This window comes from Etheostoma spectabile, chromosome 6, assembly GCF_008692095.1.
Source record: "Etheostoma spectabile isolate EspeVRDwgs_2016 chromosome 6, UIUC_Espe_1.0, whole genome shotgun sequence".
NCBI lineage: Eukaryota > Metazoa > Chordata > Actinopteri > Perciformes > Percidae > Etheostoma > Etheostoma spectabile.
Window position 1 is genome coordinate 1,703,368 of NC_045738.1, and position 12,471 is coordinate 1,715,838.

The 12,471-nt window shown below is 41.0% G+C and overlaps 1 protein-coding gene across 2 annotated transcripts in view; it reads left to right on the forward strand.

Annotated features, from left to right (window-relative positions):
- The window catches only part of LOC116690735 (CUB and sushi domain-containing protein 3), a 286,959-nt gene that overhangs the window by 96,806 nt on the left and 177,682 nt on the right, over positions 1–12,471 (forward strand). For both annotated transcript variants that reach the window (XM_032517890.1, XM_032517891.1), the window contains exons 21-26: positions 1,037–1,225; positions 1,869–2,038; positions 3,185–3,341; positions 5,325–5,516; positions 6,980–7,106; positions 9,083–9,285. In XM_032517890.1, the coding sequence (XP_032373781.1) occupies positions 1,037–1,225; positions 1,869–2,038; positions 3,185–3,341; positions 5,325–5,516; positions 6,980–7,106; positions 9,083–9,285 (1,038 nt within the window). The remainder of the gene's footprint in view (positions 1–1,036; positions 1,226–1,868; positions 2,039–3,184; positions 3,342–5,324; positions 5,517–6,979; positions 7,107–9,082; positions 9,286–12,471) is intronic.

Genomic DNA, 12,471 nt, shown 5'->3' on the forward strand with positions numbered 1-12,471 from the left:
GGGGGGGGGGGGGGGGGGGTATAAAAATGATGGCCCCCCCATGCAGAGACCAAGGTATGGAGAAATAGAGACATGGAGTTGGGAGGGAGGGAGGCAGAGTGAGAAAAGAGATGAGACAGATGGTGATGCTGAGTGAGCAGTGTTGATGGAGAGGGTGAAGGAGAGAATGAGAGCGATATATAGTATGTAGAAAAAGGCAGAGAGAGGGTCTGCTTCATGAGTGTTCTGGCTAAATGTTTGCCTGCTGTTCGCTCAAGTGAAGCATAACTTATGCATCCATGAATATTCATGAAATTTAGTTTGTGTGTGTGTGTGTGTGTGTGTGTGTGTGTGTGTGTGTGTGTGTGTGTCCTTGCATGCGCTGTAATTAGCATCTAAAGATTTCCTGATTAGAATTCCTTTTTTAACTTTTTATGACCTTTTGATGAAAATTTGCCAATGTTGTCAGGCCACATCCTACAGTAGGATGCTTCAGGAACATTTTGTTGAAATCAATGGTCGTACATAGCTCTGCATACTGCCAAATACAGTCTGTGAAAGGAATGTTGCCAGGAAGAAGACCTTATTCTTCTTATGCAGCCTGAGTTACATCTACATCTCAATAATATTGCATGCAGGGTGGCCTAAATTTACAAATTTAGGCCACCTCAATTTGACTCAATAAATTTTGAAGGGCCCATCCTTTATCCAGACATCCAGGGTTCAAGCTTTTGGCATGTATTCCAACCTGATGAAGTGTCCTTGAGTATGACAGTTAATCCCCACAAGCTGCAATATTGCTTGCTTTGGCTGAACATGCACATGAAGAGTTTCATTGAAGGGAGCAAGAGAACAGACAGTTTTTTCCTTGGGGTTTATTATCAATGACAACTATAAATAACAAATCATTGTGTGTGTGTGTGTGTGTGTGTGTGTGTGTGTGTGTGTGTGTGTGTGTGGGTTTTTGTGTGTGTGTGAGTGTGTGGTGTGGTGTGTGTTTGGTGTGTAGGCATTTTTATCGGTTGCAACTGATTTCTTTTGGCTATCTTGTTTCCAGAGTATGATCTAGAACCCTGTCAGGACCCTGGAACGCCTCAGTTTGGCTGGCACACAGGCTCCAAGTTTGGCATTGGTGACACACTGGCATTCTACTGCAACACAGGATATCGTCTACAGGGGGCAAGGGAGATTGGGTGCTTGGGAGGTGGCCGTCGCATGTGGAGTGCCCCTCTGCCAAGGTGTGTGGGTACGTGGTCAGCTGCTTTTATTCCGTTTTCTTTCCTGTTTGTGTTCTGCACACTTTGCTCTGTAAGCCAATGTCATGTTTTAAATAAAGTTTTTATTAGATATTTAATTTATAATTTATAATTTAAAGCTCAGACCTGTAATTAATACTGATGTGAGCTGCTACTGTAGGTTAAAACTATCCTTGGAGATCTCTTTTCCACTGAAGGATGCTTCAAGGGCAGGTTAAGGGAGAGGAGTTCATGGACAGTACACAGATTTTTTTGTTTGTCCCAGAGAAGCTCACTTACATTACTTGCAAAGTCAAGGTCTGACTCCAGAGATCCAGTTGTTTCATATCAGAGGCATTGTGTCATTTATACTAGTTCCATCACACCCTGTGTTGGAGCGCCTAACATGTTTTTGTACAATCTTGTTTCTGTCACACCCGTTAAGCCCTGTGTTGGGAAAGGACTTCTATGATGATAACATTAATTTTACATGATAATACTGCATGTCAACAAATAGCAAAAATATTCACGTAGGGATTGTAGTAACTTCTTTTCATTGGTAATGTGTTTTAAAGTAGACATGCTCTTGTTTTAAAGGAAAACAAATAAATTAATTACTATTGTCTGTGTTGTTGTTTTTTTATAAACTTGCAGCGGAGTGTGGATCGACAGTCTCCAACAATGAGGGAGTCCTTTTATCACCAAACTATCCAATGAACTATGACAACAGCCACGAGTGTGTGTACAACATTCAGGTCCAAACAGGCAAAGGTATCAACATCACTGCCAGCACCTTTCAACTTGCACAAGGTGACATCCTCAAGGTAAAGACACACTAATGTTGCTTTGTTGACAGAAAATAGATAACCAACAAATAAACACAGGGCTTTGGTTAAGAACTAGATCAAATCAATTAGTGGCATAGTTTAATTAATGTTTATGTATATGAGGCAGATCCTGTTGCTCTTTTTTAATTATGCACAACATGGGAAACCAGAAAAGGGATTTTGTGCAAAGTAGCAGACAGAATGCAGAATTGTTTTGCCTTGGTAGTCAGAGCAAAGGTCAAACGGCAGCAGCAGCATTATCCTTTTGGGAAGGAAGGGATTCATTTCTTTGCTCAAAGACATTTTAACAGTTTTGGTAAGCACCACAAATATGATGCAAATGACTATGTTGTCCCCACTTCACAGCTGGAATGCACTCTTTTTGGGATGCAGATGTCTTGTCTAATGCTCCAATTAACATGGCATTGTAGACTGCTATCAGTGTTTCTACTAATGGAGTTTTGTTGACAGTAATCTCTTGTACTTAGTCATCTTGTGAACATCTAAAATGTGAAAAGACATGCTTAGAGAGTTGATTGACGTGAAGGAGAAAAACAAGACAGAGGGCCCCACTTGCATTTCAAAGAAGGAGCCCAGAGCTTTGTATTTTTATTTCTTATTTCACAGATTTAAATCAGAAAACATTAGGTATACAGTACTGCTGGATATTCATAGGAATTTAAATGGCTGCTTCTTCAACAAATAATTTCCATTCCTTACTCTTTGCTTAGAGAATGTGCTGCTTTTATACCCATTTTTAGTTGTGATATAATATTTATTTGATAATTGGTATTTTCTCAGGACATTTGGTAAAATAAATGGCTCAAAGTAAAAAAGAACAATTAGTCCTTCAAACCTTAAAAATAGTCTTTTTCTCTTCAGGTGCACAGTATCAAATCAATGGGAAGGATTACAGTCACACTGCTCCAATTTTTACATCTCATTTAGGACATTGGTTTTGCAACAGATGTGCCATATTAAACAGATGATACACAGTACTAATATCTTCTTTTTAATTGTGGCTCTCTTTCTTCAGTATTAATATTTAATTCTTAATATTTTCATTCTACTTTTTTGTGGGTGTTTCATACTCCATGAGCAGCAAAGCTCGCCATCATGTTCTTTTTCTGTGTCTCTGATCAGGTGTATGATGGAAAGGACGGTGCAGCCCCACTCCTTGGCACATACACAGGCACGTCGATGCAAGGTCTGTCTCTTACCAGCACCTCCAACTATCTGTGGCTTGAATTTTACTCTGACCAGGAGGCGACAGCAGCGGGGTTCCGGCTCATATACCACAGTAAGTCACATTTCTTTTCCCTGGGGGAGGAGGGCCTTTTTTCCAAATGGTTGAATTTAGCATCACTTAAGGAGCCTGGAATCTCAAGTAGCAGAATTTAAAAACATTTTTTTAATTGACCCTCACCATGATTCACTGTGTCTTTCTCTGTCAGGGTATCCATTAAACACAGCATGCTGTTTCTGCTCCATTCCTGCAGGAAAATGAGCTTTCTTCTTTCCATCCTTTCTCTTCCTCTCTCTATGTTAATCCCATTTCTATATTTTCCTTCGCTCTCCTCCCCTGTAATTGGCGTCCATGCCTGCCTAACTGTACCTTGTTAAAATAGGTGAATTACTGTTGGCATTGTTTGAAATCAGTGTGTTTGTGTGTGCTTTAGCAATGTGTATATGCACGCACGATAGATGGTGTGGGCCTCATACAGTTTGCGTGTGTGTATTGAAAGTTTGGGTCATTGCTGTAAGTGGGCCAGTAATAGATGGGTTTTGTTTCTACCCCTAATTGGCTTGCTGACTGTGTATTGTTGCTAACTGTTTCTAATTTATTACTGTGGTTAGAGAATGTTTTGGTGACACTGCATTTTGCAGTCCAATTTAAAGTGTTTTTGTGTTTCACCTGCAATTGAGCTTTGGATTCTTTTCCTCTACTAGTGGGTTTTCTTAGGTAGAATTCAACATAGTCAGAAAGGCAACAGGTCAAGAGCTTTTTTGAATGAATAGTATAAAAGTAAATACATTTTTAGCTAGCTTGCAGCTACTAGACCCACACTGGCAATTTTCAGTCTGGGATTATTTCACCAAATGTGGGACAAACAGTTGTACTCCAGTTCAAATACATCCTTTTTACGAGAGGGTGCAGTTCAGCATTACTTTTGGTTTTGCAACCTGACAGGCTTGCAAAAGTAATAATAAAATGTACATTAATCAGGGATGTGGAGTCTTTCACAACAACTAAATAGTTTGCCAACAGCATCTAAATGCTACTACAATTTGTTCTGAAGAAATGGTGGTTTAATTACGAGGTACCTCAAGTTACCCAATTACCTATAATTAGATTTAATTTCAGAATTTCCCATAGATGTGCACACACGGTAAATGACATAATGTAAACCATTATCCATCTGAAAGTGGAATCTTTACTTGGTCTTTTCAACCAGAATGAATAGGCCTTATTAACTTGGAGAGGTTTGACTGATGTATGAACAGCACGAGGGCAAGGAGAAGGTGCGATATGGGCAGCTTAAATCTTGTCTGAACATGAAATCTGATCATGTTTTCATGACTCTTATACCAAAAGTGCGGAGGTAATTTTCTAAATGTGAGCAGTCACTGCTAGAGATTTATACTGGGCATGACACTTGTAATACTACCATAACATCTGGCACGGGCATGGACCTCGCTGTGAGAGAAGACCATAAATCAGCACTGCTGGGTTTATGTGCGTCCACTGTTGCTGCATAGCAGAGCACTTGCATTTAGTACCTGAAAGAGAGAAATACATATAACGACAATGGTCAAGATCAAACATGGTGAACTAAAGAGTTATTGCAACAATTTCTTCTTTGTAGCTTGTTAATTTTCTTTTATTTGTTCTACCCCAAAGTTTTACGAGTGGATGGGCTGTTTCTCAATTGTTGGTAAATGCCCACACACAATTGAACATTTAATTGTGAACATCTAATTGTGCTGTCTGTCCAAAAGAAATCTTTACTGGCAAGTAATATAAGGGGCTGTAAGCCCAGCCCTAAACTGGAAAGTAATTCTCAAAGCTTAATCAATGCCTCTTTACAAAACAGATACCTGTAAAGGGAAATATGACATTGGTTCACGGAATGGCTGCTTTCCAGTGTACTTGGTTTTAAATGGTGACAAGCTGTTCTGTGTTTATACAGTATGTGTTTGTGGTCTTCATGTTCATTCTTCAATTCATATTCTTCTCCACCCTTTTCTCTTTTTCCTGTGCCTCTCAATTTTACGCGTCCAGGCTTTGAGCTTTCCCACTGCGATGACCCAGGTGTGCCGCAGTTCGGCTTCAAAGTCAGTGACCAGGGTCACTTTGCTGGAAGTGCCATCACGTTTGGCTGCGACCAAGGTTACACCCTGCACGGCAGTGGCATACTCAAGTGCATGACTGGGGAGAGAAGAGCATGGGACAACCACATGCCGTCATGTATAGGTAATCCTTTCTGCCTATGTCTGTGTGTTGTCTTTGGCTAACATTTTGGTCCCTTTCTCTGTCCATCTCTCTCTTTCTGTAATAGCTTATATTATTCAGGCCAGGCACACTGTCAACATTGCTCAGCTAGGTGTTAATCCTAAGAATTCTTTGTTGCTTTTCATTTTGAAAGAGAATATAAACAGCTTTGATGTTTAAAAGTGAATCATTGATTTCTGTGTTTTCTTTATGCAGATATGGCTGTATGGAGTCATTAAGGACACAATATTGAAGCAATCGGAGTTGCTATTGAACCTATACTGTGATGCTCTGACTGTTTAAGTGATGAGCTGCGTTATTTAAATGTTTTAATCCACCAGCCATTGATCAGCATTTTTCTAAAAGGAAAGGCATAATTATCAGAGTATTCATATCAGATTGAGTCATGGACATGATGTACAGTCTTTGCTGTATTTTCATATTCAGAACATGAGAATGAGAGACAGAGAAATGATAAAGCTATTACCTGCACGCTGCTAGAGTCTGGAAGGTGCTGTGAGGCAGTGTCTGTTTCTTGATGTCTAGCTGTGATGGATTGGGGTAAAAAATTATTTATAAATTCCTGACGTGTGCAGAATTGCACTTTAAATGCCACCGTGTCCTGATGCCTTTTTCAATGAAACGTGTATTTGTTCCTTTTTTGGTGAAAGGACTTCAGTCTGGCATTGTGGCATGTTCAATACTATCACAAAAAGAACTAAATCAGTCCATTGATTAACTGTTTAACAGTGCTGGATCACTAAATGGTCAATATTAATAGTAAGCTTTGTATCTGTGAGCTGAATGTGAAATGAGATCTTCAGCTATTTCTCCAGGGCCACATCCTGGCTCCACATCCATCAAGGACTTTTACGTTTACCCGGTGTTATTATACTGATTATAGTCTACCACTGTTGCAGTTTAATGCAATTTTCCTATTAATGAAGTGCCATTTGTTCTGTAATATAGATAGCAAGACCATAACCAGGGGAAGAGACAACATAGATTGGATGATAAGATATTTCTTCCATCATTAACATTTGTAACGGTGTCCTCTCTGCAGCGCAAGGCCCAGCCTATATATTCTCTTTTTATTAAAACAGTCTTTTTAAAGATAATTAATAGCATCATTAGGAGGCATACTTGGAGACAAAACAAGTTTTGCATCTGTCACTATGCTTGCCCTGGCAGGAAGTCCTTGTTGCAGTCCCATTTCCTGTTAGAATAAGAAAATTGTCGTTTTTTAGCAGAACTGTTGCTCATTAGACCTAATTGTATACTCTGAGCTTCAGTGATCTTGGACTCTGACAGCATTTCTTCTGTATTTGATTTCAACATACTATATGAGCATTTGCTTGTGTGTATGTGTCTCCATTTCCTCTTATGTGAGTTTCCATTTTTGGGGTTTTCATGTATTTTGTGTTCATTTGTATCTATGCATGCAGCGGAGTGTGGTGGGAGTTTCAAGGGTGAGTCCACAGGGCGTATCCTCTCCCCTGGGTATCCCTTCCCCTACGACAACAACCTGAGGTGTTCCTGGACAATTCAGGTCAACTCTGGCAACATTGTCAGGTAACTCCAGCTGCTAATAACATGGTCAATAGTAATAAATAACAATAACTAATAATGTATACATACACTGTATATCTATTATGAATAAATAAAAAAAGGTTTGCTTTTGGCGTTGTATAACTAAGCCATCCATACTTTCAGAAAACCATTAAACCATTATATACCATTATAATAAGGCCTTGCTAACCCTAAACACCCACACAGGTGTTATAGTTAATGTGTGGGTGTGGTTAGACTGAGTGATTGACTGCTTCCTGAGTCCAGCGTTAGTGTTGTTGCACCTGTTAGAGTGGGACAAATGATAACTTTTCAACCTTAGTGGTAGAAAGAATTTGTGATTAATAAGTTTCCATCAAAGCTCTGACCCACCTTCAACCTGAAAAGATGGTGCGTTCATGTCACCTGGGAATATTGGGGACCGCCCTTGTGATTACGTTGTTTTTCCGACTGCCAGCATTCACATGGTCAGGATGCGTGTTCTTCTTCCTCTGTTATATTAGCGTTAGGCATAACAACTTGTTGCATGACTTCCACCAACTGTTGGGCGTAGCCTAGAGCATCAGGTATGTGAAAACATGGAGGCCCAATAAAAAAGATTTGCTGCTGTTTTGAGCAGACAAACAACACATTGACAGGTGTTTGTTTGTGTTATCTGCAGGACAACAAACGGGAAAGGACACGGATAAGGTGTTCTTCAGGCCTATTTATGAATAATTTGAAACATGTTATGTCTGTATGTTTCTTGGCAGAGACATTTGTCCACAATAAACAGTTTATTGCCATTGAAATATTTTCAGTGACCCAAAGTCGCCTACATCAAACGTCAATTGTCAAAAACATGACACCAACTGGGAAACTGTTAGCAAAATCTAGCCCGAGTTTCCCACCTCTGAGTCCCACAGGAAGTGATGTGAATGATGACGTTTTCACTGGGAAAAATGTTTTTCTGATGCCCATGAACACACGGAGAGTCTAATCAGCAGAAAACACAAGAAGCTTTAGGATGTGCAATAATTTATCAAAATATGCTAATTGCATTGAGCGTCATTACTCAGGAAATATGGTGAAGGGAAAAAAACTGTATATAATTGGCCTTACATTTTTTGTTTTATAAAGAAACTAAAATATTAGGAATACGTTTAAACCAACAAAAGTACAGTAGGAGACTCTAAAAATCTCTAAAGACCCTAGAAATAAGACTGCAGTTGATACACAAGGAAATTGCCTAGAAGTTAAGTGATGAGTTGATATAAATACATATTAAATAAGCTGATTAATCAAACTAACCTTACTTTAAAAGACTAAAAGATTGTTATGAGATGTTGCCAACTTCAGTTAAGATTTTAAACATGAACAATTCTCCTCTAAAGCTAAATGTCATCAAGAGAACCAGCCTGCAGCAGATCCATTAACAATGATTGGGGCAGGGACTTTGTAGACACTGACAGGACCCAGGGGGATTTTCCCTGGACATGGAAGCATTATTTTTTTGGTTGAGAGCTCCTAGTATTACTGTGGAATAAAATCCATTTGGGCTTAGAGGTCGAAGTAAACATGGTATGATTTCATCCAGTTAGCCACACATTCTTTGTCAGAAGAGCTGCTTCAGGCCATCTCTTGATAAGATCCCAGATAAGTTTGTGCACTCCTACTCCTAACTTTGGCAGAAATTGATTGATGATACCAAAACTAAACTGGAATACCCAAAAGCATGCGGACACAGTTTATAGATAGATCTCGCTTTTGAACTCAACTTAATCTTTCAGCAAGTTTAGCAACCATTTTGCTTGCCTTCTTGAGAACATTTTGTTGTATTAGAATTATTTGAATTTGAATAATTCAACTAAACATGAGTGGGTATAATGCCATTTAAGCTGAATTCATCTCTGATCATTTGTTAAATGACTTAAATGGACAAAACTGAACTTAGGGCAAACTAAGCCAAAGTAACAAAATCTTGTGTTCACCTCTTCCAGTCTCCAGTTTCTTGCATTTGACACCGAGGCGTCCCACGACATCCTTAAGGTTTGGGACGGGCCTCCAGAGAACGAGATGGCTCTGAAGGAGGTTAGCGGCTCGCTGCTGCCTGAGGGAATCCACTCCACTCTCAACATCGTCACTATACAGTTCGAGACTGATTTTTATATCACCAAGTCTGGCTTTGCTATCGACTTCTCAAGTGAGTATTTCCTTTTGAGTAGTCAATGTACTGTAGATGTTTACTGTTATTTGTTTCTTTTTGGTGAGAGTCTCTCTGAGGAGTTGAAGAACATCATTGCATGGCATATATGTAGGTAAATGTACAGGTATGTGAAAGTACTGTTTGACTTGAGAATGGAATTATGACACATAAGAATATGTCATGCAGAGCCTTTTAACCAAACTCCTACAGGGAGAGAGTTCACAAAATGACTGGAGGGAGAAGCTGCAAAAAAAGTGATTTGCACCTTCAAGAATTCTGAAAGCATTATTCCCATTGGCTCAGTAGGACCATAAACACAGCATGGAGCCATGTCCGGTGGCCTGAGCTGTGAAACTTCACTTCCCAAAATCAATTCAAATGATTTATTAAAAAAAAAAAAAAAAAGTTAAAAGTTAATGCCGTTCATAATATTACATGGGAAAAGTACATTGCGGGACGGTGCCTAGGGAGTGGCAGACCATGGTGGTGGTTCCCCTCTTCAAAAAGGGGGACCAGAGGGTGTGTGCCAATTACAGGGGTATCACACTTCTCAGCCTCCCTGGTAAAGTCTACTCCAAGGTGCTGGAAAGAAGGGTTCGGCCGATAGTCAAACCTCGTGTTGAAGAGGAAGAATGTGGATTCCGTCCTGGTTGTGGAACAATGGATCAGATCTCTACTCTTGCAAGAATCCTGAAGGGAGCCTGGGAGTATGCCCAACCGGTCTACATGCGTTTTGTGGTTCTGGAGAAGGCGGATGACCGGGTCCCCCGGGAGATACTGTGGGAGATGCTGCGGGAGTATGGGGTGAGGGGGTCCCTTCTCAGGGCCATCCAATCTCTGTATGACCAAAGCGAAAGCTGTGTCCGGGTTCTCGGCAGTAAGTCAGACTTGTTCCAGGTGAGGATTGGCCTCCGCCAGGGCCGCGCTTTGTCACCCACCTGTTTGTAGTCGGCGTAGTCGGGGTGGGGAGGGGTTGCAGTTCGGTGGACTGGGGATCTCATGGTTGCTTTTTGCACATGATGTAGTTCTGATGGCATCATCGGCCTGTGACCTTCAGCACTCACTAGATCGTTTTGCAGCCGAGTGTGAAGCAGCTCGGATGAGGCACCTCTAAATCTGAGGCCATGATTCTCAGCAGGAAAACGATGGAGTGCCTTCTTTAGGTAGGGAATTAGTCCTTACAACAAGTGAAGGAGTTTAAATACTTTGGGGTCTTGTTCGCGAGTGAGGGGACAATGGAGCAGGAGATTGGTCGGAGAATTGGCGCAGCGGGTGCGGTATTACACTCACTTTATTGCACCTTTGTGACGAAAAGAGAGCTGAGCCAGAAGGCAAAGCTCTCAATCTACCGGTCAGATTTCGTTCCTACCCTCACCTATGGTCATGAAGGCTGGGTCATGACCGAAAGAACGAAATCCAGGGTACAAGCAGCCAAAATGGGTTTCCTAAGGAGGGTGGCTGGCATCTTCTTTAGAGACAGGAAAAGAAGCACAGTCATCCGTGAGAAGCTCGGAGGAGAGCCGCTGCTCCTTTGTATCGAAAGGAGCCAGTTGTGGTGGTTTGGGCATCTGGTAAGGATGCCTCCTGGGAGCCTCCCTAGGGAGGTGTTCCAGGCACGTCCATCTGGGAGGATGCCTCGGGGAAAGACCCAGGACTAGGTGGAGGGATTATCTCCAACCTAGCTTAGGAACGCCTCGGGATCCCCTTGTCCGAGCTGGTCGTGGTCAAATTGTGAGACTAAAAATCTAAATCAAATCGTGACATTTTCTGAATCGTGCACCCCTACTTTAAAATGTTCTGGGCAGAGACATGTATGTGTGTTTATTAATGTAATGACTGCTAATGCTGCAGCTGTGTTATGATATTGATGAGCACTACCGGTGCGCCTTGATTATTAATCTGTGATTGTGACCGCCGAGTCAAATCTATTTCTGTAAAAGGTCTAGATCACAGGACATGATTATTCTGTGTTGAATACTGTAGCTTGTGAAAACTGTAAATGCCTTCCCCAGAGTTTTAGTTACTGTACAGCAAGATAAAAAGCTCGCTGGCGCTTTGCACACAATACTACAGTACTCTGTTGCGTGACGTAATTCCTGAGAGGCTACCTTGCAGGCGGCTCTGCGACTTGCACATACAGGGTGCAGATCAGACACCTGAGCACATACAGGGAGCATATCAGACAGCGGAGCACATACAGGGAGCAGATCAGACAGCGGAGCACATACAGGGAGCAGATCAGACAGCGGAGCACATACAGGGAGCAGATCAGACAGCGGAGCACTTACAGGGAGCAGGTCAGACAGCGGAGCAACATTGGACAGAAAATGCTGAAATGTAAGTGCAGCTTTACAGTTTAACTGAATAAAAAGTCCACGTACTGTCCCGGTTGGGACCAGTGGTAGGCGGAGTGCACCGAATGCAAAGCTGGCACATATGTTTCAGCGTCTAATAAAGGTGCTGGAGATCTCACAGCTCATATGGACACTGAAAAACCTTATCTTATTACATTGAAAAGGTTTTAAGAGATATTGAGTTGAAGCTGACACAGAATAGGTCATATTTAAAACATGATTTCATATTTATTTATTTGAAAAGAGAGCTATTTTGTTTTAGGTAGTTACAGATTTTATTTTATTACATTAGTTATTTTTATACCATTAAGGGATAATAAAGCGTGTTCATTAACCTGTGAGAAGCCTGTCTGAATTTGTGCCTCGAGGCTGGCCGAGTGTTGTCTTTTTTGGAAATCAAAATATGGTCAGCCTACCTTATCCAGACAAAATGCTCAGAGTCTGCTCTAACTTAACGTTAGTCCAGACCCGAGTGACTAGCCAAGTTTCCATCCCCTTGTCAATCGAATTATCTGAAGTTTGGTCAAAAAAAAACAACTCATGCAAATAAAGCTGGTGAAAGTGTGTTTCCATCCAATGGCTTTAACCGAATAAAAACCTGTGCGTAATGACAAATTGGAATATCTAATTGATTTTAGACATTTTAAGGTGTTTCCATTCATTTTTTCACTGAATCGCACAACAAATCAAGCGAACAAGGTTTTTCTAGACAAAATGGATCGCGCCTTCTACCAACACATGATCAATTGTGCACAAGTTGCAGTGCTTATGTGCCATGCTGATAGCGACATATCAAGCTATAATAAGAAAACGACGCTATCAACACATC